General features: G+C 41.4%; 1 protein-coding gene across 1 annotated transcript; it reads left to right on the top strand.

Annotated features, from left to right (window-relative positions):
• The first annotated feature begins 507 nt into the window (after window positions 1-507).
• stard3nl (STARD3 N-terminal like) lies at window positions 508-19,159 on the top strand. The gene is made up of 9 exons (XM_083992038.1): window positions 508-635; window positions 7,487-7,860; window positions 10,860-10,937; window positions 13,206-13,283; window positions 13,630-13,683; window positions 14,543-14,663; window positions 15,901-15,999; window positions 17,548-17,615; window positions 18,371-19,159. The coding sequence occupies exons 2-8, from the start codon at window positions 7,654-7,656 to the stop codon at window positions 17,610-17,612; spliced, it is 702 nt and encodes a 233-aa protein (XP_083848164.1). The 5' UTR covers window positions 508-635; window positions 7,487-7,653; the 3' UTR covers window positions 17,613-17,615; window positions 18,371-19,159.
• Window positions 19,160-25,253: the final 6,094 nt, after the last annotated feature.

Genomic DNA, 25,253 nt, shown 5'->3' with positions numbered 1-25,253 from the left:
TAAACTGAAACTAAAAAAATGCTCTGATTACAAAACATTGTTGTACGCAATACTAATTCAGCTACTATAATGCCTTGTGAATTAATTTTATTTTTTTCTTTTGTATTTAACTTACAATTAATTGTTGTTTCCTTTATTCTATTCTATTTTGTATTTTTTTTTGTGTATGTAATGTATTAAGCTAAAGTATACCAATGTTATTTTTTTTATTTTGCTTTGTTATTTGTGTACTACCTTTTATAGGTGAGGTTTAAAGATGCACATGTTTTATTTTCATTTTATTTTATTATTTTTATTTATTTATTCTACAATTGTGCAAATGCCAAACAAACTTTAAAATGTATTTTGTATTATTGTATAACTCAGTCTGACTCCTGAGGGAAAAGCTGTTTGTGTCCAACATGACAACCAGGGGGCGACAAAAAAAAATGCACCTGAAACACAGCGCAGCACTGACTCCATATCCCAGAATCCTTTGCGTCTGTCTCGGCTTTAAAATATGCAGCCGTAGCTTCTTCCGGTGCGAGCAGCAGACGAAGGGGAAACAGATGCGGTGGAGGTTGCCTGGAAAAAAAAAACATCCAAAGAGCTCGTTTCAGCACATTTAATCCGCCCGGAGGAGCCGCTTCGACGGGGTAAGAAGAGCAGAGGAGTCGGTGTAACAACCGCGGGGTTGACACACGGCTTTGAAATAACTAACTAACCAGTTTGCCCGGACGATGCTGTAAACACCTCTGTGTCATCATGGCATCCTTGGACCGAGTTACAGCTGCACCGGGTTTATTTTATGTAGCCTAATTTTTTTCTTTTTCTTTTTTGCTTCCTTCGTTGCATTTCAACGTCACCTGCTCGGCATTTGCTCGTGCACCCTCCAGGTGAAGCAGCTCAGGTGTTGCACTGTCTGTGCACATAGTGTTATTGTTGCAGTTTGGCCTTGGGCAGATTCCTCTCTCTCTCTGTGTGTTTCCGTATCCAGCTGATCAGTTTCACCAGTCACGTCACCTGCTGCAGGTTTTTTTTTTTTTTTATCATTATTTGGTTCATCACTGGGTTTTATTTGTAGAGATGCTGAAGTCTGGACTGTCTATATCAGTCATAGGCTATATGGAAGCCCATTTCTGCCACTTGATGGGGGAAAAATAAGATTTAATAACCCAAATTAATGAAATTCTTTCTTCTATTTTGACTTACTAACTCAAAATAATGAGTCTGAACCATGCATTAGTCACATCAGTCGTTTAGTCTCATTTATTGTAGTGGGTATACTGCTTTTTAGGTGGGTTTCACTGTCTGACTGTATCACATAGATAGTTTTGTTGTAGCGGGTAGGCCTAAACTAAAATATTAATGCAATTTCAGTGGGTATACTGACTGAGTATAGGCTACCTGAGTATCACAGACTACACCGCTGAGTCACATACACTGCTGTGTGTCCCAGGGTCTTGTGACATTGGCCTCATAATTTATATTCATTATCATAATTACATGCTTTTTACCTGAAAATTATCCGTTTTATTTTCTTTGATCTGACAATTAGTTTTTCAGGCACTCAGGTTTTTGTTTTAGTTAGTGTTCGGTATTTAGTTTTTCGTTTCTCTGGTTCTGTTTTCTACTGTGATACATTCTCATAGCAGTCACTGATTTTACTGCTGCTTGCAGCGCTGATCTTATCAGACAGTGACAACAATATACAGTATCTGTCTCAGACTTCCTCTTTTCTTTCTGCACGTAGAGCTTCTTCATTCACTGGCGGGGTGGGTGGTATTGGTTTTATCAGTTCTCCTTGTTGGGGTCAATACTTATACAGTGTCATGCAAAGGTTTGGGCACCCCTGGTTAAGATTTATTTTAATGTGAACAGTTCAGCAAGTGGAAGATGAAATGATCTCCAAAGGTTACAGATGGCACATTCCTGTTACATTTTAAACTATATGATTTATTTATTTACCATTTTCACCTTTTACATTTTCAAAATAACAGAAAAGGAAAAGGGCGGTCTGCATAGTTAGTAGCTAGTAGCCGCCCCTTTGGAAACTATCACAGTGTGTAAATAGTAAATATCTTGTCTGATACCTTGGTCAAAGTTATCTGAGAGCTCAAGTCTCCTGGGTTTCCTGTTCTTTTGCAGGCTGCTGCTTTGTTTCCTTTTTTCACTCTGAAACTCTAGAAAACTAAAAAATAATACAAGGATATTGATTAAAATGTTGCAAAAGAGTGTTTCATGTTTAACTTTATGTCTTTTGGAGATCATTTCATCTTCCACTTACTGAACTGGGGTGCCCAAACCTTTGCAAAATGACACTGCATGTATTTTCCAAAAACGTATTGAATTTACAGTTTGCTGGTTTCAATTTGTCCACTGTTAACTTGTTATCTGAAATCTGCTCTATTTTTTTAATGGATCACTTTAGAAAACAGTCAGCCAATCAGAAGAGAGGCTCTGGGCCTACTCCTCTCTTCTGATTGGCTGACACTGACCTGTTGTTACCAGAGCTTCAGAGAGAAGCTGAGAGAGGAGATGGGAAACTACACTGAGATGTTATTTAGATGTTTTTACGAGTCAACCCTTCAAAATAAAACGCAGGAAGTGTAAAATGTACCGAGTGGAGCAAATAGAAGCTAAAGTTTTCGTAGGTGTGGGTGGAGACCAAAACAGAGGTGAAAGTAAAGTTGTGTGTGTGTTCATCACATCATCCACTAATTCAGCTGTAATTAAAGCAGAAGTAAGCGATCCGGTCGTTTTGGCTAACTTCTTGTCAGCCGATGGAGTTAGCAGTCCCCGCCCTCGTCCCTACGTCACCACATTCACGCGCATCCCTTGGCTGCACACACAGAGAGGACTGCCCCTTTATGCCGTTCTCTCTCCTCATTGGATAAAAGGTTGTAGGATACAAGGAAAGTTTTCTCCTCGGCTTACAGCAGAGCAGAGTGACTGACAGACCAGTGTTTCAGACCAAACACTCTATGTAAGTGATTGCTGTCGGAAGATATTACTATTTAAGACTTATATTAACACAAATATTCCGCTTACTTCTGCTTTAATTAGCTGTTATTCTTACATCTACTAATGAGGAATGATTCACAAACATGCTTTGGTCTTAAAGAAGCACAAGACCTAAAGAGTTTCTGCTGCGTGACTGCATTCAGGCAGATTAGTCCAGAGCAACGTATGGTTTCAGTTAAATCCACTAATCTGTAAAAAAAAAAAAAAAAAAAAAATCCATGAAGGTTCCTTTTTTCTTTACTTAAAGCAGATATCAGTGGAATGTTTTTGTTAATATAAGTCCTAAATAGTCCTATTTTCCGTCAGCAATCACTTACATGAAGTATTTCAGCCTAAACACGAGTCTCTCCGTCACTCTGCTCTGCTGTAACCCGAGGAGAAAATTTTCCTTGTGGGATACAAGTGTTATCCAATGAGGAGAGAGAACGGCATGAAGGGCTGTGTGTGCAGCCAAGGGATGCGCGTGAATGTGGTGACGTAGCACGAGGACCAATTGATGCCTGACAAGGGCGGGGGCTGCTAACTCATGGTGCGTTCAAAGAAACTCGTACTTTGTGTTTTTCCTTCCTGTGAAGTCATACCAGTTCGATCTGGTACGAGTTCACGGGTCGGAAGTTACGAGTGGCCGTTATAGGGAACTTTCACAGACAACAGGATGGTAAAAACACGAGCTACGGGTTACCTGGAACGCTACCAAGTCGTAGTTGTGACTTGAAGCTGTAACTTACGGTTTCAAAAGCCTGCCTTGAACGCAGCATTAGCCGAAACGGCCGTGAAGCTGATATCTGCTTTAAGAAAAGACTGAAAAGAATCTAAACACACAGATCACGATGTTTCTTTTTTTTTTTAGCAACGTCACATCTTTACTAACAAATCTGAGTCGTCTTTATCAAACATGAGCGATGTCATGATGATGAGGAGGAGGATTTTTGTTTTCAGTCTTGACCAGAATCCTTTAAAGCCCCAGTTTGTAACTTATTTGGCTTTTTATTAGCAAAAATCAAACATGTCTTTCATAAATACGTATTTCACTTAAGTGGAATCACACCCGCATACAAATGAAAGCTTTCTGGTACCTTAGAATGAGTTGTTACAAGTCGTTACAAATACATAAGTGGGCGACGCACCGAACCGAGGCGGCCATGTTGCATCGCCATTTTTTACGTTGAGTGGCAGCGTGACCGTAGGTAACCACGGAAACTCAGCGGAGCTGTGGGCTCGGCCTGTTAAAACTGTCACCACTGTGTAGTGTGAGGAAGGACGGAGGCACTGGTGTTGCATTCAGGTGCAGTCAGGCAGACGGCCGTCGGCAAACCAACCGGATGTCATTTTACTCCACGAGAAAAAGACGGTAAAACGTGGGTCAGGTAAAACGTGGGTCAGGTAAAACAATACCACATCACCATGATAACATATTGTCAGGCCTGTATTGTTTTGCCTAGTGCTGGCGGACCACTTGTTTACATAGACGCTTGTTTATCCTGTTGCAGCATCTGTTGTCTGTCTGACGTCTGCCCGATTTCACGTGAATGCAACATCAAGAATACGTTCAGATATGCAACCGCACCACTAGATGGGGGGAATTCCTACACATTATACCTTTTAACATTCACTGGTTATAATTAATTGGTCTTTAACTTTTTTTCTTTTTTTTTCACTTATTGGAAAGTTGCACCAGAGTTTGTGTTTGACATTTGAGGCGTTTTTTCTTTTTTTTCTTATCAACATCTCAGAAACAGGAATCTCTTCTGTGTTTACATAATGTTTCCCAGCACTCTCTACTCTCCTACATTTGCTGGAACTGGTGAATCAGGTTTTATTGCCCCCCCCCCATCCCCGGAAACTCCTCTTAAGCTGTAACTCAGGTCTGTCTCGTCCTCGTGGTGCGTTCACATTCCTTAAATTGCAGATCTGACCCAGAATCAGTTTGTAGCTACACAGAGAACAACAGTCTGTGGTTAATCACTTGGAAACATCAGTATTTAAAACATCATTAGAAACCGTAAAAAAAACAAAAACAATACAACAACACTGTATTAGAGAATAATCCGACTTCCTTTATGAATCAGAATCTGTAGATTTGTGACTCATGATATTCATTTACCATTTTTAAAAAGCACATATCAGTGTTTTCCAACGTGACCATGTATCTAATGAGTCGATGTGTCATCATGTTCAGATTTTACAGTCTTTACAGTTTTTTGGGGAAGCTGAATAAGAAAGAAACCTATCTTGACTTGTTTTGGAAAAAAAAAGAAAAACGCTGAGTGAGAGTGTGGTGCAGATATAAAGGCTGAGGAGGAGGAAGCTGAAAGTGGTGGAGAGTTTAGTTTCAGGGGAAATGACAGCACATGGTGTGACTCGTGTTGGTTGGTCGCAGTTTATCTCCTTTAATGCCAAGTAACTACAGCAACATACAAACTACCACTGAGTCACTACTAGAGGATTGTGGTTTATTAAAAGTCGTTAAACGCCTTATTAAATATATGAAATCAACGCTGACTGAGATGAAGCTGGATTTGAAATGTGAAAATCATGAAGTCACATTGCAGTTTTGTTCTGTGTAAGAGCGACTTTCCGTTGAAGCACAGTTTGCTTCACTTCCTGAAACACAGACATTGCAAACAACAAGAGTTACACAGAGGTCAAAGGTCAAAGCAGCCAAACAATGGCAGGAATGGGAGGAAGTGTAATAATGATTTGTTTGAAGTGGACTTTAAATTTGATGTTGGAGGTCAAAAGTCAGAAGTTTAAAACAAAACTGTGTTTTATAGAGCAAACAATTAAAGTTTATCAATGTCTTATTTTGAGATGTTGATCCATAAAAGGAATATGTTTGTAGTTTTCCATCTCCTCTCTCAGCTTCTCTCTGGAGCTCTAGTAACAACAGGTCGTTTTCCAGCCAATCAGAAGAGAGGAGAGGACTTTGAGCCTTTTTTTGATTGGCTGAGTGTGTTTTTTTCTAAAGTGACCCGATAAAAACAGAGCAGATTTCAGAATAAAACACCCAGAGAAACAAAATCTTTTCAAGTCGTTGGATGGTGGGTCCAGGTGTTGGTGAGGGGGCGGGCTTTGTTGTGACATCACAAAATGACAGGAAGTCCTGGCGGCTTGTTTTAAAGAGGAACTAAGCAGGATTTTTCCCATGGCTATGCTACATTTTAACCTTAATTAAAAGGCTCTTTAGTAATTGTGATAGTTAACTACATGACCTGTGACTTGTTTCAAGGGGTAGACAATATAAGTTTGCTTCTTTCTGCCCCCTTTCATTCAAGAGTTACAGTATTGTCATTGTTTTTTTTTATAGGTTTTATTTTATTTTTTGTTTTTACGCTCGATAAATGAATGAAATAAATAAATAAACTAAACTAAGTGAGAACGGAGGCTATCTGTCTTCCACCTGGCATCTCACAAACGCGCTCCGTAACCTGCAATCTTTTGTTTATGATGGTGAAGAAACAAATATACACGTCGTAACATTGTGTATATATATATATAACATTTTCCACCGCTCCATGGATTGATTTTTCGCTGGCTTCCTTTTAAAACAAATGCACATGGAGGAGAGGAGGGTTAGCAACACAGAGCTTGCATAGTTCCTCTTTAACTGTACGTTCACACCAAAAGCGTCATTTTCGCCTGTGGACGCTCCAGACGTTGGCATCTGGCAACGCCGAAGGGGCGGGACTTTCAAGCAGCGCCTCGGATGCACAGAAGCGTCCATTGAAAATGAAAATGAGCGTCTGCCAGTTGCGGTTTTCGTTGTGAACGTATCATTACTAGGTTCAGTTTCTGAATACAGGCTGTGTGCGTTTCTCTCTGATACTTTCACAGCGTTAATATGAAACTTAAAGCAGAAGTAAGCGATATTTTTGTGTTAATATAAGTCTTAAATAGTTATATCTTCCGACAGCAATCACTTACATAGAGTGTTTGGACCGAAACACGGGTCTGTCAGTCACTGTGCTCTGCTCTGAGCCGAGGAGAAAACTTTTCTCGTATCCTACAGTTTTTATCCAATGAGGAGAGAGAACGGCATGAAGGGCTGTGTGTGCAGCCAAGGGATGCGCCTGAATGTGGTGACGTAGGGACGAGGACCAATAGATCCATGACGAGGGCGGGGGCTGCTAACTCCATCGGCTGACAAGACGTTATGGTGCGTTCAAGGCAACCCGTAACTCGTGTTTTTCCGACCTGTGAAGTCGTACCAGTTCGATCTGGTACGAGTTCACGGGTCGGAAGTTACGAGTGGCCGTTATAGTGACTTTCACAGGTAAAACAGGTCGGAGAAACGCGAGTTGCGGGTTGCCTGGAACGCTACAAAGTCGTAAGTTGTGACTTGAAGCTGTAACTTACGGTTTCAAAAGCCTGCCTGGAACGCAGCATTAGCCAAAACGACCGGATCGCTTACTTCTGCTTTAAATGTGATGTTTGTTCACTCCTTGTTGGACTAATGTTGTTTTCTGACTTTTTTTCGCTTTAGATGCAGTGATGCAGTATTTCTCCACTGAGTGAGTCCACGTCCTGCTCCGATGCTCCGCCTCCTCTGAGTGCGAGTCCACGTTCTGAGCGTTGAGCGGCGGGCGGGAGGCCGAGCCCAGCCCAGAGGAGAGGAGAGGGGGAGGGGGAGGGGAGGCGCGGCGGCCAGCGATGGACAGCCGGTGCAGCAGCAGCGCCGATTCCCGGCTGACGGGCAGAGGGATGGGGTCCGCCACCGCCACCACGCCCATCTGCGCGAGGGTGGAGTCGTACGAAGCCGTGGAGAAGAAATGCATCTCGGACGTGAGGAGGACGTTCTGCCTCTTCGTCACCTTCGACCTCTTGTTCATCACCTTGCTCTGGATCATCGAGCTCAATGTAAGACTTCATTGTTTGTCAGACACAGAATGAATGTTCCAGAGGGTTGTAAGGGGACTGTGTCAGCCAATCAGAAGAGAGGAGGCTCTGGGTCTCTGTTCTGATTGGTTGACTGTGTTTTTCTAAATAAAAACATTTAAAAAATAGAGCAGATTTCAGAATAAAACACTCAGAGAAACCAAAATCAAGTGTTTGTTGGATGGTGGGTCCAGGTGGTGAGGGGGCGGGGCTTCGTTGTGACATCACAAAGTGACAGGAAGTCCTGACGGCTGGTTTTAAGGCTCAGTTTCTGAATACAGGCTGTGTGCATTTCTCTGTGGACTGAGGCTTTGATACTTTCACAGTATTAATATAGAACCTAGAGCTGCTTTATAATCACACTACACATGAACATCTACCTTTATACTGTATGGAGCTTTAACACAAACATCTACCTTTATACTGTATGGAGCTTTAATACAAACATCTACCTTTATACTGTATGGAGCTTTAACACAAACATCTACCTTTATACTGTATGGAGCTTTAACACAAACATCTACCTTTATACTGTATGGAGCTTTAACACAAACATCTGCCTTTATACTGTATGGAGCTTTAACACAAACATCTACCTTTATACTGTATGGAGCTTTAACACAAACATCTACCTTTACACTGTATGGAGCTTTAATACAAACATCTACCTTTATACTGTATGGAGCTTTAACACAAACATCTACCTTTATACTGTATGGAGCTTTAACACAAACATCTACCTTTATACTGTATGGAGCTTTAACACAAACATCTACCTTTACACTGTATGGAGCTTTACACTTGCATGTTCACACAGTAAAAATAGAACAAACACAAAACCCAAACTTTCAGTTCCCTGTCATTTACTTTTAATCGAAGCTGCTGCTGAGATTCTCTTATCGAGGTGAAACTGTCGTGGACTTAGGAATTAGTTCGTTAACTTTCGCCAAACATTAACATCGCAGGTATCAGGTGATGGCGGGGACTCCTCCTGCATTTATGGTGTTTTATGTAACAGCCGGTAAATGAGCTGTAATATATCTGCAACTGTACACACACACACACACACACACACACACACACACACACACACACACACACACACACACACACACACACACACACACACACACACACACACACACACACACACACACAGTAATGTGTTTATGATTGAATGTGTGTTTTGCTGTTTGTTTGAATTGTGTCGAGGTCGAACAGCAGCTGAGGTCAGGTGCTGCTGTTAAAAACTGTGTTGACTCCAATCTGGGTCTGATGCATTCTGGGAAACGGGTCACAGTAAAAAAAAAAAGAAATAACTTCCTCATTGAGGAGTTGACCTCAAGACAGTGGGAAAACACAGTAGATGAAGGCGACGCTGACTCAGCATTTCACTTCATGTTGTCGCTACTGATCAGAGGTCAGGGTTAGGTCACTTTATTAGGTTCACATCACTTATTCTGTCGTAAATCTTAAAACTGTTTTCTTTCCCCCTCAATAATCAATTTGTAGAAATAAAATCTCATCATATAAACAAACAAATACAGTTTATCTGTGTCCACCCAGACCTCACAGCTCCTATAAGGTCCTGCATCGTAGTCAACACTTTTTGTGCGATCTGGACAAAAGGACTTTGACCATCAACTAGAGACTGAGATACAACATGTAATTTATCAATACAAAATCAATACAGAGCTTCAAAGTATTGCTTCAGGAAACAGATCTTATTGATTAAAGGACCAGTGTGTAATAATTGGCAAAAATCTGAATATACTACCCATGAATATATTTGTATAAGTTTTATCGCTATAAAATATATATATATTTTTTTGGTTTTTGTAGCCTTAAAATTCTTCTTTTATATCTACATATAGCCATCTTGCACCGCCATGTTTGTACGGCAGCCCGAATGGAAAATCCAGCACCCACTGTGACCATAATAATAATAATAATAATAATAATAATAATAATAATAATAAAAAAATTTTGGGGGGGGAATACTTTATTTTGAAGTTTTCAAATATGCAAACATAGTACAACTTATTCCCATGGCAAAGTAGTATAAATAATAAGACAAACAAACAGACAGATAGATAATAATAAAATAAAATGGTTAGGAAATAAAATGAATATGAAAAATAGGTAAAATAATAATAATAAATAGAAAGAAAAAAAAATATAGTAACAGTTATTACATTGTGACACATAGGTCACTAAGACATCTTAAACATTGTACCTGGACATTAAGGTTAAATCAGAAGTAAGTGATATATTTGTGTTAATATAAGTCTTAAATAGTTATATCTTCCGACAGCAATCACTTACATAGAGTGTTTGGTCTGAAACACGGGTCTGTCAGTCCCTCTGCTCTGCTCTGAGCCGAGGAGAAAACATTTATCGTATCCTACAATTTTTATCCAATGAGGAGAGAGAACGGCATGCAGGGCTGTGTGTGCAGCCAAGGGACGCCGTGAATGTGGCGACGTAGGGACGAGGACTGTTATGGTGCGTTCAAGGAAACTCGTAACTCGTGTTTTTCCGACCTGCGAAGTCGTACCAGTTCGATCTGGTACGAGTTCACGGGTCAGAAGTTACGAGTGGCCGTTATAGTGACTTTCACAGGTAAAACAGGTCGGAAAAACACGAGTGGGTTGCCTGGAACGCTACAAAGTCGTAAGTTGTGACTTGAAGCTGTAATTTACGGTTTCAAAAGCCTGCCTGGAACGCAGCATTAGCCAAAATGACCGGATCACTCACTTCTGCTTTAAAGGTGTCGTATCTATGTGATCTTCTCTAAGGGTCAACAGGTCATAATTTCTGATATCCATTTCGATATAGAGAGGGAGGAATCTGATTGATAATAATAACAACATTATAGTTGCTTTATATTGATGAGATGAGTTTTCCCGAGGGGATAAATCAAGTATTGATCTGAAGTATTGATCTGTCTGTGTATTGATCGGTGATGTGTCTGTTGTCAGGTGAACGGCGGCATCCAGCAGCAGCTGGACAGGGAGGTGCTGCACTACGACTACCACGCCTCCTTCTTCGACATCTTTGTGAGAACTGTGTTGTTTCTACACTCGTTCACACAGACAAATAAACAAACAAACACACATACCTCCTCTTCCTCCTCCTCTAACTCTCCTCCTCCTTCTCCTCCTCCTCCTCTAACTCTCTTCTTCTTCCTCCTCCTCCTCCTCCTCCTCTCTCCTCCTCCTTCTCCTCCTCCTCCTCCTCTTCCTCCTCCTCCTCTCTCTTCCTCTAACTCTCTCTTCTTCTTCTTCTTCCTCCTCTCCTCCTCCTCCTCCTCCTCCTCCTCTAACTCTCTCTTCTTCCTCCTCCTCTTCCTACCATCTCCTCCTCCTCCTCCTCTCCTTCTTCTTCTTCCTCTTCCTCCTCCTCCTCTTCCTACCATTTCCTCCTCCTCCTCCTCCTCCTCCTCTCCTTCCTCTTCCTCCTCCTCCTCTTCCTACCATTTCCTCCTCCTCCCCCTCCTCTAATTCTCTCCTCCTCCTCTAACTCTCTCTTCTTCCTCCTTCCTCTTCCTCCTCTTCCTCCTCCTCCTCCTCCTCTAATTCTCTCCTCCTCCTCCTCCTCCTCCTCCTCCTCCTCCTCCTCCTCCTCCTCCTCTCCTTCTTCTTCTTCCTCCTCCTCCTCTTCCTCCTCTTCCTCCCCCTCCTCTAATTCTTTCCTCCTCCCCTCCTCTAACTCTCTCTCCTTCCTCCTCCTCTCCTTCCTCCTCCTCCTCTTCCTACCATTTCCTCCTCCTCCCCTTTCCTCTAATTCTCTCCTCCTCCTCTAACCCTCTCCTCCTCCTCCTCCTCCTCCTCCTCCTCCTCTAACCCTCTCCTCCTCCTCCTCCTCCTCCTCCTCCTCCTCTAACCCTCTCCTCCTCCTCCTGTTTCTCTTCCTCCTCCTTCCTCTTCCTCCTCCTCCTCCTCCTCCTCCTCCTCCTCCTCCTGTTTCTCTTCCTCCTCCTTCCTCTTCCTCCTCCTCCTCCTCCTCCTCCTCCTCCTCCTCCTCTCCTTCTTCCTCCTCCTCCTCCTCCTCCTCCTCCTCCTCCTCCTCCTCCTCCTCCTCCTCCTCCCCCTCCTCTAATTCTCTCCTCCTCCCCTCCTCTAACTCTCTCTCCTTCCTCCTCCTCTCCTTCCTCTTCCTCCTCCTTCCTCTTCCTCCTCTTCCTCCTCCTCCTCCTCCTCCTCCTCTTCCTCCTCCTCCTCTAACCCTCTCCTCCTCCTCCTCCTCCTCTCTCCTCCTCTAACCCTCTCTCTCCTCCTCCTCCTCCTCCCCCCCTCCTCCTCCTCCTCCTCCTCCCCCTCCTCAAACTCTCTCCTCTTCCTCCTCCTCCTTCCTCCTCCTCCTCTCTTCCTCCTCCCCTAACTCTCTCTCCTCCTCCTCTCCTCTAACTCTCTCTTCTTCCTCCTCCTCTTCCTACCATTTCCTCCTCCTCCTCCTCCTCTTCCTCCTCCTCTTCCTCCTCCCCTCCTCTAACTCTCTCTTCTTCCTCCTCCTCTTCCTCCTCTTCCTCCTCCTCTTCCTCTTCCACCTCCTCCTCTTCCTCCCCCTCCTCTAATTCTCTCCTCCTCCCCTCCTCTAACTCTCTCTTCTTCCTCCTCCTCTCCTTCTTCTTCCTCCTCCTCCTCCTCTTCCTCCTCCTCCTCCCCCTCCTCTAACTCTCTCTTCTTCCTCCTCCTCCTCTTCCTCCTCTTCCTCCTCTAATTCTCTCCTCCTCCTCCTCCCCCTCCTCAAACTCTCTCCTCTTCCTCCTTCCTCCTCCTCTTCCTCCTCCCCCTCCTCTAATTCTCTCCTCCTCCCCTCCTCTAACTCTCTCTCCTTCCTCCTCCTCTCCTTCCTCTTCCTCCTCCTCCTCTTCCTACCATTTCCTCTTCCTTCTCCTCCTCCTCCTCTCCTTCTTCTTCTTCCTCCTCCTCCTCTTCCTCCTCTTCCTCCCCCTCCTCTAATTATTTCCTCCTCCCCTCCTCTAACTCTCTCTCCTTCCTCTTCCTCCTCCTCCTCTTCCTACCATTTCCTCCTCCTCCCCTTTCCTCTAATTCTCTCCTCCTCCTCTAACTCTCTCTTCTTCCTCCTTCCTCCTCCTCTTCCTCCTCCTCCTTTTTCTCCTCCTCCTCCCCCTCCTCTAATCCTCCTCCTCCTCTAACTCTATCTCTCCTCCTCCTCCTCCTCCTCCTCTCTCCTCCTCCTCCTCCTCCTCCTCCTCCTCCTCCTCCTCCTCCTCTCCTTCCTCTTCCTCCTCCTCCTCCTCCTCCTCCTCCTCTCTCCTCCTCCTCCTCCTCCTCCTCCTCCTCCTCCTCCTCCTCCCTCAGCTCCTGGCCGTCTTCAGGTTTGCCGCTCTCATCCTGGCCTACGCCGTCTGTAAGCTCCGTCACTGGTGGGCCATCGCAGTGAGTTCACGTCATAGTTACTGTCAAACAGGAAGTCGTCATAGTTACTGTCAAACAGGAAGTCGTCATAGTTACTGTCAAACAGGAAGTCGTCATAGTTACTGTCAAACAGGAAGTCGACTGCACAACTTCTAAAGTCAAGAAGCAAGAAGTTTATTTAGCACTAAAATAACAAGGATTTTAAACATATTTTTTATTTATAAACATTTATATATATGTTTTAAATGTGTTTTTTTAATATATATATATATTGGTGAGTCATTTGTATGATAACAAAATAATCTTGTGTATGTGACAGTTTCCACATAATGATTGTGTGTGTGTGTGTGTGTGTGTGTGTGTGTAGGTCACCACTGCCGTCAGCTGTGCGTTCCTCATAGTGAAAGTCATTTTATCAAAGGTGAGAAGAAGCTGGACGGTTAAACTCTCTAACTCTCTAACTCCACCTGCTGGTCATCGCTGAGCATGAACATTATGTTTGATACTTTTTTCTAGTTTTGTCGTCGTTTTATTATGTTTTTATTATAATCATGACATCATTGCTATTTGTCGGACGATCCTGAATCATTACATCTCATTATTATCAGGGTTCTTACTTACTGATCCTTAAAAAGTCTTAAAAGGCATTGAATTCATTAATCTAAAAACAAGGCCTTAATTGGCATTAAAATGTCTTAAATCAATTTTTCAAAGTCTTAAAAATGTTAACACATGGTAAGTGGTATTTTATGGTTGTAATTAGTCTCAAATCTCAAAATAATTGGTAACATTCCGACATAGAGAAGTTTTAGTGGCGGCCGTCAACGCTAAATTTCTCACCGCCACCAGCTCCCGAGTCAGTGTTTTTTTTTTTTTTTCTGACTTTTTATGCATTTATTTTGAAAGGACAGCTGGAAAGAGACACAATCCAATATTCATGTGTCACTTTACCTTGGATCACATAGGAAAGTGGGTAAAATTGTCCCTATAACTCTATGTAATTGATGTGGTGTTTTTTTTTCTTTTTTCTGCATTTGTGTTTATTATGAAGTCAGTCTTAAATTTCATTTCAAGTGGCTTTAAAAAAGTCTTAAAAAGTCTTAAATTTAACTTGGCTTAAGATGTAGGAACCCTGATTATTATCTCATTATCTCACTTCCGCTCATGATTCTGTTTTATTTTACTACCTTTATCCTCATTGTATTGTAAAATGTCATGTAACACACTGTATGAATGAACTAATTATACCTTTGTGTGTGTGTGTGTGTGTGTGTGTGTAGCTGCTGTCTCAGGGCGGGGCCTTCGGCTACCTGCTGCCCATCGTCTCCTTCGTCTTGGCCTGGATAGAAACATGGCTGCTCGACTTCAAGGTTCTTCCTCAGGAGGCCGAAGACGAAAACAGTAAATCACACGAAGCTCAGAGCGAAAGATGAACTCATCGTCGTTTACTAAAGATGAAAAAATAATAATTAACTAATAAATGAATAATAATTAATAAACATCTAAGGCTACGTTCAGACCGCAGGTCTTAATGCTCAATTCCGATTTTTTTGTTTGGCTGTTCACATTACGCCTTTAAATGTGGCCTGTGTATGGATTGCTGTGTGAACAGCTCAAGCTCCTGAAGCGACCCGCATGCGCAGTTGATCATTGATGACATCACGCCACAACGATGTTTACAGAAGCAACCATGGCAACGGCAACCGGTATTGTAGGACTTTATGGCTTGATGCTAAAAAAAAAAGAAGAAAAAAACACGTCGGATTCGAACCCGCCACCCCTCCCTCCCTCCCTCCCTCCCTCCCTCCCTCCCTCCATCCCTCCCTCCATCAGCCTCCCTATACCCACAGCATTACAAAAAATTATATAAAAAAAAAAAAAAAAAGAGTCTGAATTTAAACTCACCGACTTTTGATGTGATGCAGTCTGCCTGCCTGGCTCATCATCTGACAGCTCAGTGTGACGCTACGGCCAACGGCCTTTATTTCTAAACCCCTCAGTTAATTTTTACACATTAGCAACCAAGCTCATCGTTCATTAGTTCATCTAATCCCCCCGCTCATTGTCCGGAGCCCGTTCGGGACCAGAGACGGAGCAGAGACCCAGGTCCAACAGTGCAACTTGTCCCTCTCTGAAGCAGAGGACGAGGTCAGCTTCACTCCAGTCAGTCTTCACATGCAGACAGTCCACAAAGTTGAAAGAGTTTCTGATCATATATTTGTCAGTTTTTTCCAGGCGACAGAGTTTTTTTTTTTTTTTGACCCGTCTTGTATTTAGGGCCGGCCTTTATTTGTTTGTGTAGACAAATGAATACCGGCTATTATTTGAGGTAATCCCGTATCAAATCGGTCATTGATAAGTGTGCGTCTCATCCCCTGACTCTCCCAACAAGCGTCTGTGGCACATTTTTTGTTTTTCAATCAACTTTATTTGTCATTCATTTACAAAACAGTGCAGCGCGGGTCAGAATTACGTCAAAGTCGCATTAAATGCAACCTGGCTGTTCAGATTGCGGTCGCATTCAAAAAAATAGTTATATACAGTACTTTTCACACCTCTACACCTTGTACTCGGCCTGCTGATACTACTACTCTACGTCTTGCAGTACTAATACTCCTCGTCCTGTGTACTTCTCCAGGGTATCAGTCCTTCGTGGACGCCACAGAGCGAGCTCCTCTCATGTATCCAGGTCCCATGTCTGACGGACAGTTCTACTCTCCTCCAGAGTCTGTGGCAGGTTTGTTCTCTCGCCTCCGCCTCAACACACTTCCTCTTCCTCTTCCTCTTCCTTTCACAATAAGAGCCCATCGTTTTTCACAATAAGAGCCCATCGTTGTGTGTTACATTAAGTCACGCTGAGTTTGATAATATATTTGGACAAACTGCTGGAATTAACGCTGTCCTCCTAGGTCAAGGAAGGAAGGAAGGAAGGACAAAGGGATAGAAAGAAGGAAGGAAGGAAGGAAGGAAGGAAGGAAGGAAGGAAGGAAGGAAGGAAGGAAGGAAGGAAGGAAGGAAGGAAGGAAGGACAAAGGGATAGAAAGAAGGAAGGAAGGAAGGAAGGAAGGACAAAGGGATAGAAAGAAGGAAGGAAGGAAGGAAGGAAGGAAGGAAGGAAGGAAGGAAGGAAGGAAGGAAGGACAAAGGGATAGAAGGAAGGAAGGAAGGAAGGAAGGAAGGACAAAGGGAAGGAAGGAAGGAAGGAAGGAAGGAAGGAAGGAGGGAAAGAAAGAAGGAAGGAAGGAAGGAAGGAAGGAAGGAAGGAAGGAAGGAAGGAAGGAAGGAAGGAAGGAAGGAAGGACAAAGGGATAGAAAGAAGGAAGGAAGGAAGGAAGGACAAAGGGATAGAAAGAAGGAAGGAAGGAAGGAAGGAAGGAAGGAAGGAAGGACAAAGGGATAGAAAGAAGGAAGGAAGGAAGGAAGGAAGGAAGGAAGGAAGGACAAAGGGATAGAAAGAAGGAAGGAAGGAAGGAAGGAAGGAAGGACAAAGGGATAGAAGGAAGGAAGGAAGGAAGGAAGGAAGGAAGGAAGGAAGGAAGGACAAAGGGAAGGAAGGAAGGAAGGAAGGAAGGAAGGAAGGAAGGAAGGAAGGAAGGAAGGAAGGAAGGAAGGAAGGAAGGAAGGAGGGAAAGAAAGAAGGAAGGAAGGAAGGAAGGAAGGAAGGACAAAGGGATAGAAAGAAGGAAGGAAGGAGGGACGAAGGGAAAGAAGGAAGGATGAAGGAAAAAGGGAACAATGGGAGGAAAGAAGGAAGGGAAAAAGGAAGGAAAGATAGATGGAGGGAGGGAACAGATTGGGTCACAAAAGAAGGAAGAAGTAAGGACGAAGGGAAAGAAGGGAGGGAGGCATAAAGGATTGTGAAAAGAAAGAAGGAAGGGAAAAGGGAAGGAAAGATGGAGGGAGGGAACAGATCATGTCAACTGGATCAAAAGAGGAAGGAATAAGAAGTAAGGACGAAGGGAAGGAAGGAAGGAAAGAAGCGAGCGAAAAAGGATTGTGGAAAGAAGGAAGGATGGAGGAAGGAAGGAGCAGATTGGGTCAATTTGACCCAGAAGGACAACAGGAGGGTTAAATCAAAGATATTTAGTTTATTTGATGAAAAACAGGCAGAAATAAATGCTTTCTTTAGTTTCTTGTTTTTCTATTTAGTTCTTTTTTTGAACTTTCACTTGTTTAACTACTTGTTAAACTCTAATCCTTCTCATGTACGTAGGTGTACTAAGTAAACACTGCTCACCATAACGTCTTTGGTTCTGGTTCTGACTGGTTTCCGTCCTGTTTTCAGACTCTGACGAGGAGCTGGATGATAAACATGATCCAGAAAAAGGGCTCATTCAGCAGGTGACCTAACAGGTGTGTTGCATCGCTTCCTGTTCTGACCCGAACCACAAACCTCCCATTTATTTGGTTTTCTTTAAAGGGATAGTTCAACATTTTGGCAAATTGGCCCATTGCCATAATCCCTATAGTCCTAGCAGTAGGTTCGTTACCTTTAATTGTCGGTGCAAGCTGTTTTTAGAACGGCGGAGCAGAGCCGTGAGCTGCTCAGAGCTACGCTACGGAGGCTAATGGGATTTCTTGGTTTCCCTCATCAAACTAATCAAATACACAATCCAACAACTCCAAAACGCTCTGGTGGACAAGTTGTGACCTGCACATTCACCACGCTATGAGATAATAACAGAACATTACCAGACAGAGTTGTTTTAGAGGGAAATACAGAGACTGTTGATGAAAAACTGCCCCGACGGGAACGCGCACCAGCGGTTTTGCATGAATTTCCCTCTAAAACAACTCTGTCTGGTAACGTTGTGTTATTATCTCATAGCGTGGTGAATGTGCAGGTCACAACTTGTCCACCAGAGCGTTGTGGAGTTGTTGGATTGTGTATTTGATGAGTTTGATGAGGGAAACCAAGAAATCCCATGAGCCTCCATAGTGTAGCTCTGAGCAGCTCGCGGCTCTGCTCCGCCGTTCTAAAAACACCTTGCACCGACAATTAAAGGTAACGAACCTACTGCTATGACTATAGGGATTATGGCAATGGGCCAATTTGCCAAAATGTTGAACTATCCCTTTAATTTACTTCATTTTTTCCTCCTCCTCAGGATCTCGTCTGGTTCTCCTGCTCCTGTGGGAAAAATCTGCCTTATCCACATTCTGCCATTTTAGTTTTTATTCATGTCAAAGAAAGAAAGAAGACGAGGCCTCTGTGCTCACATGAGCTCCTCACATCGGCCGTCTGCATGTGCACAGGTTGAGAAACATGCTGCTTTAAAAGCAAAATTCAGTGTCATGAATTTACTATTTTGTGTTTTGTCGTTGTGGTTTTTTTAATTTTCATTTTGCACTTTGCGTCAGAAGCTTCCAGAAGCCCGAGAAGACACTGGTTTAAAAAGAAATGATGAGAAGAACCATTTTAGATCAGTTTCTTTGTATTTCTTCTGAGGTATTAACGTCCTGTTTATTTCTGACGCCATGTTTACGTTTTAATTTGTTGATCATGTTTCACTCTCTTGGGTTTGACGTCACTGTAAAAAAAATTAAAAATAAGCTCCGTGTTACAGAAGGACCTCTCGGCCAGTATCGAGCTTTCGGACCACGTTTGTAGCAAATGAAACGTTTTCAGTGACTTTTCAGCTCCGAAGAAAAAAATGGAATAAAATCGCTGAAACAAGTTTGCATGGAACAATATTATAAAGATCATAAAGTCTGAACTGTAAACTGCTCTCAAAGCTGAAGGCGTGAGGAAGGAAAGAAAAATGAATAATAAATAAATAAATGAGTGTACATAACTTCATGCATGCCCTGCAAGACCGGTGGATTTTGTTTTTACCAAAAAGAGAAGAAAAAAAAGCCTGTCTGTAAAATAAGAAACATTAAAATGTGAAACTTTGCGTGTGTTTGTCCTTTTTCTTCGTTTTTTACTTTTTCATTCTTCATATTCAACTTTTTCTTTCTGTTTATGGCGTCATTAGTACGGACGGAGGCCTCAAAGTGTCAAATAATTAAATATTTATCTAACCCTAATATTAAAAAAAAAATATTCAGAAACAAAATATTGTTAAATAATCTTTGTTATTTTTCAAAATAAAAGTATCTCAAAATTGATCTGTTTTGAAAATCAGATTTTTATTTTACAGATGTCTTAAAATTAGTACGTTTTAAATATTGGATTATTTTCACATTAAGAGTTTATTGTTTGTCACATTGAATATATGTTTAAAACATTGGTTGTATTTAATGATGCTACATTTGAGGACATTTTTAGGAATAAAAACAGCTGGAATTAAATAGAGTTTAACTGGGAAAAGCAGCAATAAAAGCTGATTTAATCCTGGATTAATTAGAAATGAGGGTTTTTTTTTTTGTTTTGTTTTTTAAAAAGCTTTGTGTCTTGGTTCCCTGAAAAGGTCATCAATTTAAAAAATATATATACTGTATATATTTTAAAGAAACGTCACAGACACAAAATGAAATCGACAAACCATCACTTTCTGTAATACTGTTTTATTACCTTTTCACATTTTTTAATTGACAGAAGTCAAGTATCCAAGTCATTTGTAAACAGTGTGTCCACAAATCTACATGTTGCCTCTATTCAGTGTGGCCTTTCAGTCAAAAACAAAAACTGTCCTTCTGAAATAAATACAATACTAATAAAAAAGAAAGAAAGAAATGAAAGAAAGAGGAGGAGGAGAGTAAACTAACCTACAAGTGTCTGCAGGAGCTCGTACAGATTCAGGTTCAGTCTTTGTGTTTGTGTGTGATCACAGTTGTTGTTGCAATGACGACATGAAACGAAAAGACAACGTGGAGGTAAAAACGTCCTCCTTTGACGATGTGAAACGAGCAGAGGAGGAGAAACCATGGCGACGCCCAGAAAATCCTGGAGCTAAGTGGCGCCGGTGACACACGAGGACGAGTCACTGAGGTCACCTGACGCCTCAAACACCCACCGGAGCAGCAAATGTGGGTTAATTCATTAATTAATTAATCCGCCTCTGGAAGTAGTTCCCCCAATAATCTGTTTTTTAATTATTAAAAACAAGCTCAGGACATTAATTATCTTGATTTTTCTAATGTGGAATCTTTTTCTTTTTTTTTTTAGCTGTTTTACAAAATACTAATATCCACAGACCAACTGCAAACTGTTGGTTTTGGTCTTTTTATGGGATTGGTTGAAGAAAGAAGAAAAAAAACACACAAAATTGTAATACTCTTTAGAAGAAAAATACTGTTTTCACATAATCAACTCATCAAAAAGTCTCAGTGACCTTTTTATTTTTAAGATTTTTACTTAAAGCAGAAGTAAGCAATATTTTTGTGTTAATATAAGTCTTAAATAGTTCTATCTTCCGACGGCAATCACTTACATAGAGTGTTTGGTCTGAAACACGGGTCTCTCAGTCACTCTGCTCTGCTCTGAGCCGAAGAGAAAACTTTTCTCGTATCCTACAAGTTTTATCCAATGAGGAGAGAGAACGGCATGCAGGGCTGTGTGTGCAGCCAAGGGATGCGCTTGAATGTGGTGACGTAGGGACGAGGACTGTTATGGTGCGTTCAGGGCAACCGGTAACTTGTGTTTTTCCGACCTGTGAAGTCGTACCAGTTCGATCTGGTACGACTTCACGGGTCGGAAGTTACGAGTGGCCGTTATAGTGACTTTCACCGGTAAAACAGGTCGGAAAAACACGAGTGGGTTGCCTGGAACGCTACAAAGTCGTAAGTTGTGACTTGAAGCTGTAATTTACGGTTTCAAAAGCCTGCCTGGAACGCAGCATCAGCCAAAACGACCGGATCGCTTACTTCTGCTTTAAGATTTTTACTTAAATGAACTCAGTTTTCTCCTCGTGGTTCCTGGTTTGAGGCGACGTCACCAGGCCGAGTACTTCAGGTGTCACGTAAACAATAGGAAACAGCAGTTTTTTTTTTGTTTTTACGATTGCGAACTGTTGGCACAAACAGAACGAAGAGTTTCCACTAACACGGTCGACACAGTTAACAGGACTTAGCTGTGATCTGCAGGTTGTTGTTGTAAAATGTAAAATAATAATGGAATGTGTTGTTGTTTCTACTCTAACATCTACTGTCTCTACTGTGTTGTTGTTGAGGACTGAGAGTTTTCTTCTTCGTCACTGCTTTTCAGGTGAACAAACCCCATCAACTTAATACACATACAGAAAAAAAAATAATAGTTCAACATGGTGCAGCAAAATTCAGATTGTATAAAATAAAAATGATAAAGTTCTTTACAAATCAGTGAAATTCATAAAAAAAGAAGAAGCTCCAGTTTGTCTCATGTTATTATTGTAGCACAAAGTAAAAAAAAAAAAAAAGAGAAATCAAAACATTTCCAGAGTCTTTAAATTCACATTTATCCTGCAAAAAATGAAAAACACTGATCCAGAAACAGAGAAGTTTGACTGTCTCTTATAAAACATAACGATTTAAATGGACTTTTCGTCGTGTTTCTGAGCTCTTATTCTGTGATGATCTAAAATATCTTAGTGTAATAGGAGATTTTTAAATTGTTGCTGAAAACACTCGAACTGTCTGCTCATCACATTAACATATTATATTATTTATTATCGCATTGTTAGTAAAGTTAAGTGTGTAGTGTGTTAAACTATATTTCATTAATATTAGTGTTCTGTTTAGAAATGTAAAAACAGGAACTTTTGATTAAATATCAACACATTTCAGTCTTAAATTGTCTCTTTGCATAAAGATTTTTGAATTTTTTTTATAATGTTTTAAGTGGATTTGAAATGACTCAGTTGTCCTTTCAATTCAAATATCTGCCTCAGTCTCCCATGATGTTAAATTTACTGTTTCTGGATCATCAACGACATTTTCTCCATTTTATTTATTAAACTTAAAATGTAAAACAAGTGAAACATGACACACACACACACACACACACAGTAACAATCTCTTTTGTTGTGTGTCCTGTTCCACCTGTGACCAGCAGGTGTCCTCGGAGGACAAACCACCAACAACGACCCGACTGCATCTCGTTTGTTCATAAACAGGAAACACTGAGGTCAGAAGAGTCGGAAATAAAACACACACACACACCATGATTCACCGAGAGCTGCGTTAACACTGCTGCACATTATTAACACTGTGTTAGTCCAACACCACCATAAACATCCGAACAACTCATAATTAAACTGTGAACCATTAATTTACAGCCCTGAAATATGTCACTCTGTAAAACCACCTATTTGTGTAATGTTTTTTTTTTTTTTTTTTTTTTAAGTGGTGCAGTTTCAAGAACACAAAATGATTTCTTTTTTAAATATACTGTATATATAGAGTCTAATCTAATAAAAAATTCAAACAAATTCAACTTTCAACAAAATAAATCCGGTTCCTTTTCTCAGTGACGCCTCGGTTCATCAATCAAAACAAACCAACCAGTTAGTCATTTGATCCAACACAGAAAAATTCAACTACTCAACTGTTAGAAACTTCAGATTCAGTTTTTTGTTAAGTTATTTTTATATATATATGAACCAGAAATTAAACTCAAACCACACCACTTGGAAAAGAAACAGATGGTTTTCAGAGTAAAAGACTCCAGAGCTGTGAAGTCAGTGATTTCTCAATTTCACAATTATTCTGCAGATCTAAATGTGATTGAGTTTTAACTACTGAAACATAAAAAATAACTTCTCTTCCTGTTTTCTTTCAGAGAGGATTCAAGGTTTTAATGTCCGGAGTGAAGTTTTTTTTTTTTTTTGAGTTCAAGTTTGTTATTGAGTCAAATCAGCAGTTAGCTTCACGGTCGGACGATGAAATGAAGCTCGGCGTTAAAGCTCAATAAAAGACAAAAAAAAAAAAATTACTTGATACAACGGAGGTTTTTTGTTTTTTTACAGTGTAGTTATGGCTTCGGTGAAACGACGTGTCGAGCAATCTGACAGGAACACGATCAATAAATCACCGAGACAAAAAAAACACGAAACACTTAAAAAAAACCTTCAGCGTCTCAAATGTTGAACACATGTGGGGGGGAAACTTCTTTTTCTTTTCTTTTTTCTTCTTTTTTTTCTTAAATCAAACAACTCATTGTTAATTTTAAAACATAATCAATAGATGTATAGATCATAATAATAAAATAAAAAAAACAATCATTAGCTGCAGTGATCAGAAGCCTTCGCTGTTCTTCCCCCCTGCTGTGATTGATGCTGAAAACCTGTGTGGCTGAGTGAGGTGAAGACAAACTGCACAGGAAGAATAAGAAGAAGGTCATTACCCATAATGCATTAGTACATCAGGCTGGGGATGAACTTCCTGTCCAGTCTTCTTCCTATTCTTCTTTTCTCTCTCTCTTTTTTTTACGACTACACTATACGACCGCTACACGACGATGGTCGACTACTCGTCTTCCTACATGTTTAGTAAAAATGAGCCATTGGCCAAGCTGAGTTTCTTTTTTTTTTCCTCCTTCTTCTTATTTTTTCCAGTTGTGAGGAATAAAAAAAATGCCGATCCAGTTTTTTTTTGTATTTTTTTTCAAGTTAAACCACTTATGAGGAGTGTGTGTGTGTTTCTGTGTGTGTGTGTGTGTGTGGGGGGGTATATGGATGCATTGTATGGAGCTGGCAGAAGCCAAACAATCCAGACTTCCAGCGGTAATACTACGTGTCATTGTGTCGCCGGGGGTAACAAACAAAAAGGACAGGAATGCATTCTGGGAGCGCCAAAGCTGCTTCGGATCGGTCCAGTGACCTGTCGTCCAGTTGGGCTCAGTTCAAATGTTTTTAACCCTAAAAAAAGAGAAAATGGACGCTAAAAACACTTTCTTTTTTCTTTAACATAGCACCATGCCATCGGTTTCCAGTTCTTCACACTTGTTTGTAGTGTTGTCACATTTCCATAGGGTGGTTGTTTTTGCGTTTTTGTTGCAAAAACTCAAAATCTTTCCAAGAATATTTGTCTTATTTCTTGTCAAAATGTCTAATTTCTAGTCAAAACGAATCAACCTAAACCTAAACCTAAAAAATGAACTTGTTTTTAGATCATTTTCATTTATTTCAAGCATATTTTCACTTTAAATAAGTAGAAAAATCTGCCAGTGAAAGCAAGTTTTTTTAAATGCTTGTAATAAGGAAGAAAAACTTGCTCCACTATCAGATTTTTCTTCTTATTTCAAGTGAAAATATCCTTGAAAGAAGTTAAAAAAGTGTCTAAAAACAAGCTACTTTTTAAATGTGATGAATCTTATTTTAAGTATAATGAGATTTGTTTTGACTAGAAATGACATTTTGACTAGAAATAAGACAAATATTCTTGGTAAGATTTTGAGTTTTTGCAGTGTGCTGATATGTGTAAAACAAAAATGGCCGACGTGGACGTGAGGGTGAAGAAATAAAAAAACAAAAAAAACACAAATGAAAGAGAAGAAGCGGAGGTGAAGCTGAGGTATCTGTCCAGGTGAGTCTCTCTCCTACAGGTGACCACAGTCTGAGTGTGTGTGTGTGTGTGTGTGTGTGTGTGTACAGGTAACTATACATGTGAGGACCGTGGTGACAGAAGGCACGTATCGCCGAGTGTGTGTGTGTGTGTTTTTTTTTCTTTAGGGGGGGATGAGGGAGGGAGAGGGATGAGGGATGAGGGGATGAGGGGGGTTAGTTAATGTAGCGGTGAACTCTGCACCGTCCCCCGAGCGGCGAAGCGAAGCCTTTGTCTTTCTCCCGCTGCTGCAACAAAGAAAACACCTGGCCCCCGCCGGCTTTTTTAACGTTTTCACCAACCAAGCAGATTCTTGGTGTCAGCGCGGGGTCTCCGGGCGGCGGCGGCGGCGGTGGCGTTGGCGTTCCCCCTCCTCCCCCACCCTCTGACACCAGTTCAGCTCGTCATCCTCCCACCTGTCGGGGAGCGAATCAGGATTTCTCCAGTTAATGTTTCTGCGGCGGCGGCGTTTTCCCTCCACGTGACGAGGTTTCACAATAAGAGCCGTCGGCGGTTCGTCGTCCTGCC

The sequence above is a fragment of the Trachurus trachurus genome, assembly GCF_905171665.1.
Source record: "Trachurus trachurus genome assembly, chromosome: 17".
In the NCBI taxonomy this organism is placed as follows: domain Eukaryota; kingdom Metazoa; phylum Chordata; class Actinopteri; order Carangiformes; family Carangidae; genus Trachurus; species Trachurus trachurus.
This window is presented reverse-complemented; position numbering and strand designations above follow the sequence as displayed.

Coding starts and splice junctions, on each gene's coding strand:
- stard3nl (XM_083992038.1), top strand. CDS start 7,654: ATGGACAGCCGGTGCAGCAGCAGCGCCGATTCCCGGCTGACGGGCAGA. Junction 7,861..10,859: donor TCTGGATCATCGAGCTCAAT/GTAAGACTTCAT, acceptor GTCTGTTGTCAG/GTGAACGGCGGCATCCAGCA. Junction 16,000..17,547: donor TCCTCCAGAGTCTGTGGCAG/GTTTGTTCTCTC, acceptor TCCTGTTTTCAG/ACTCTGACGAGGAGCTGGAT.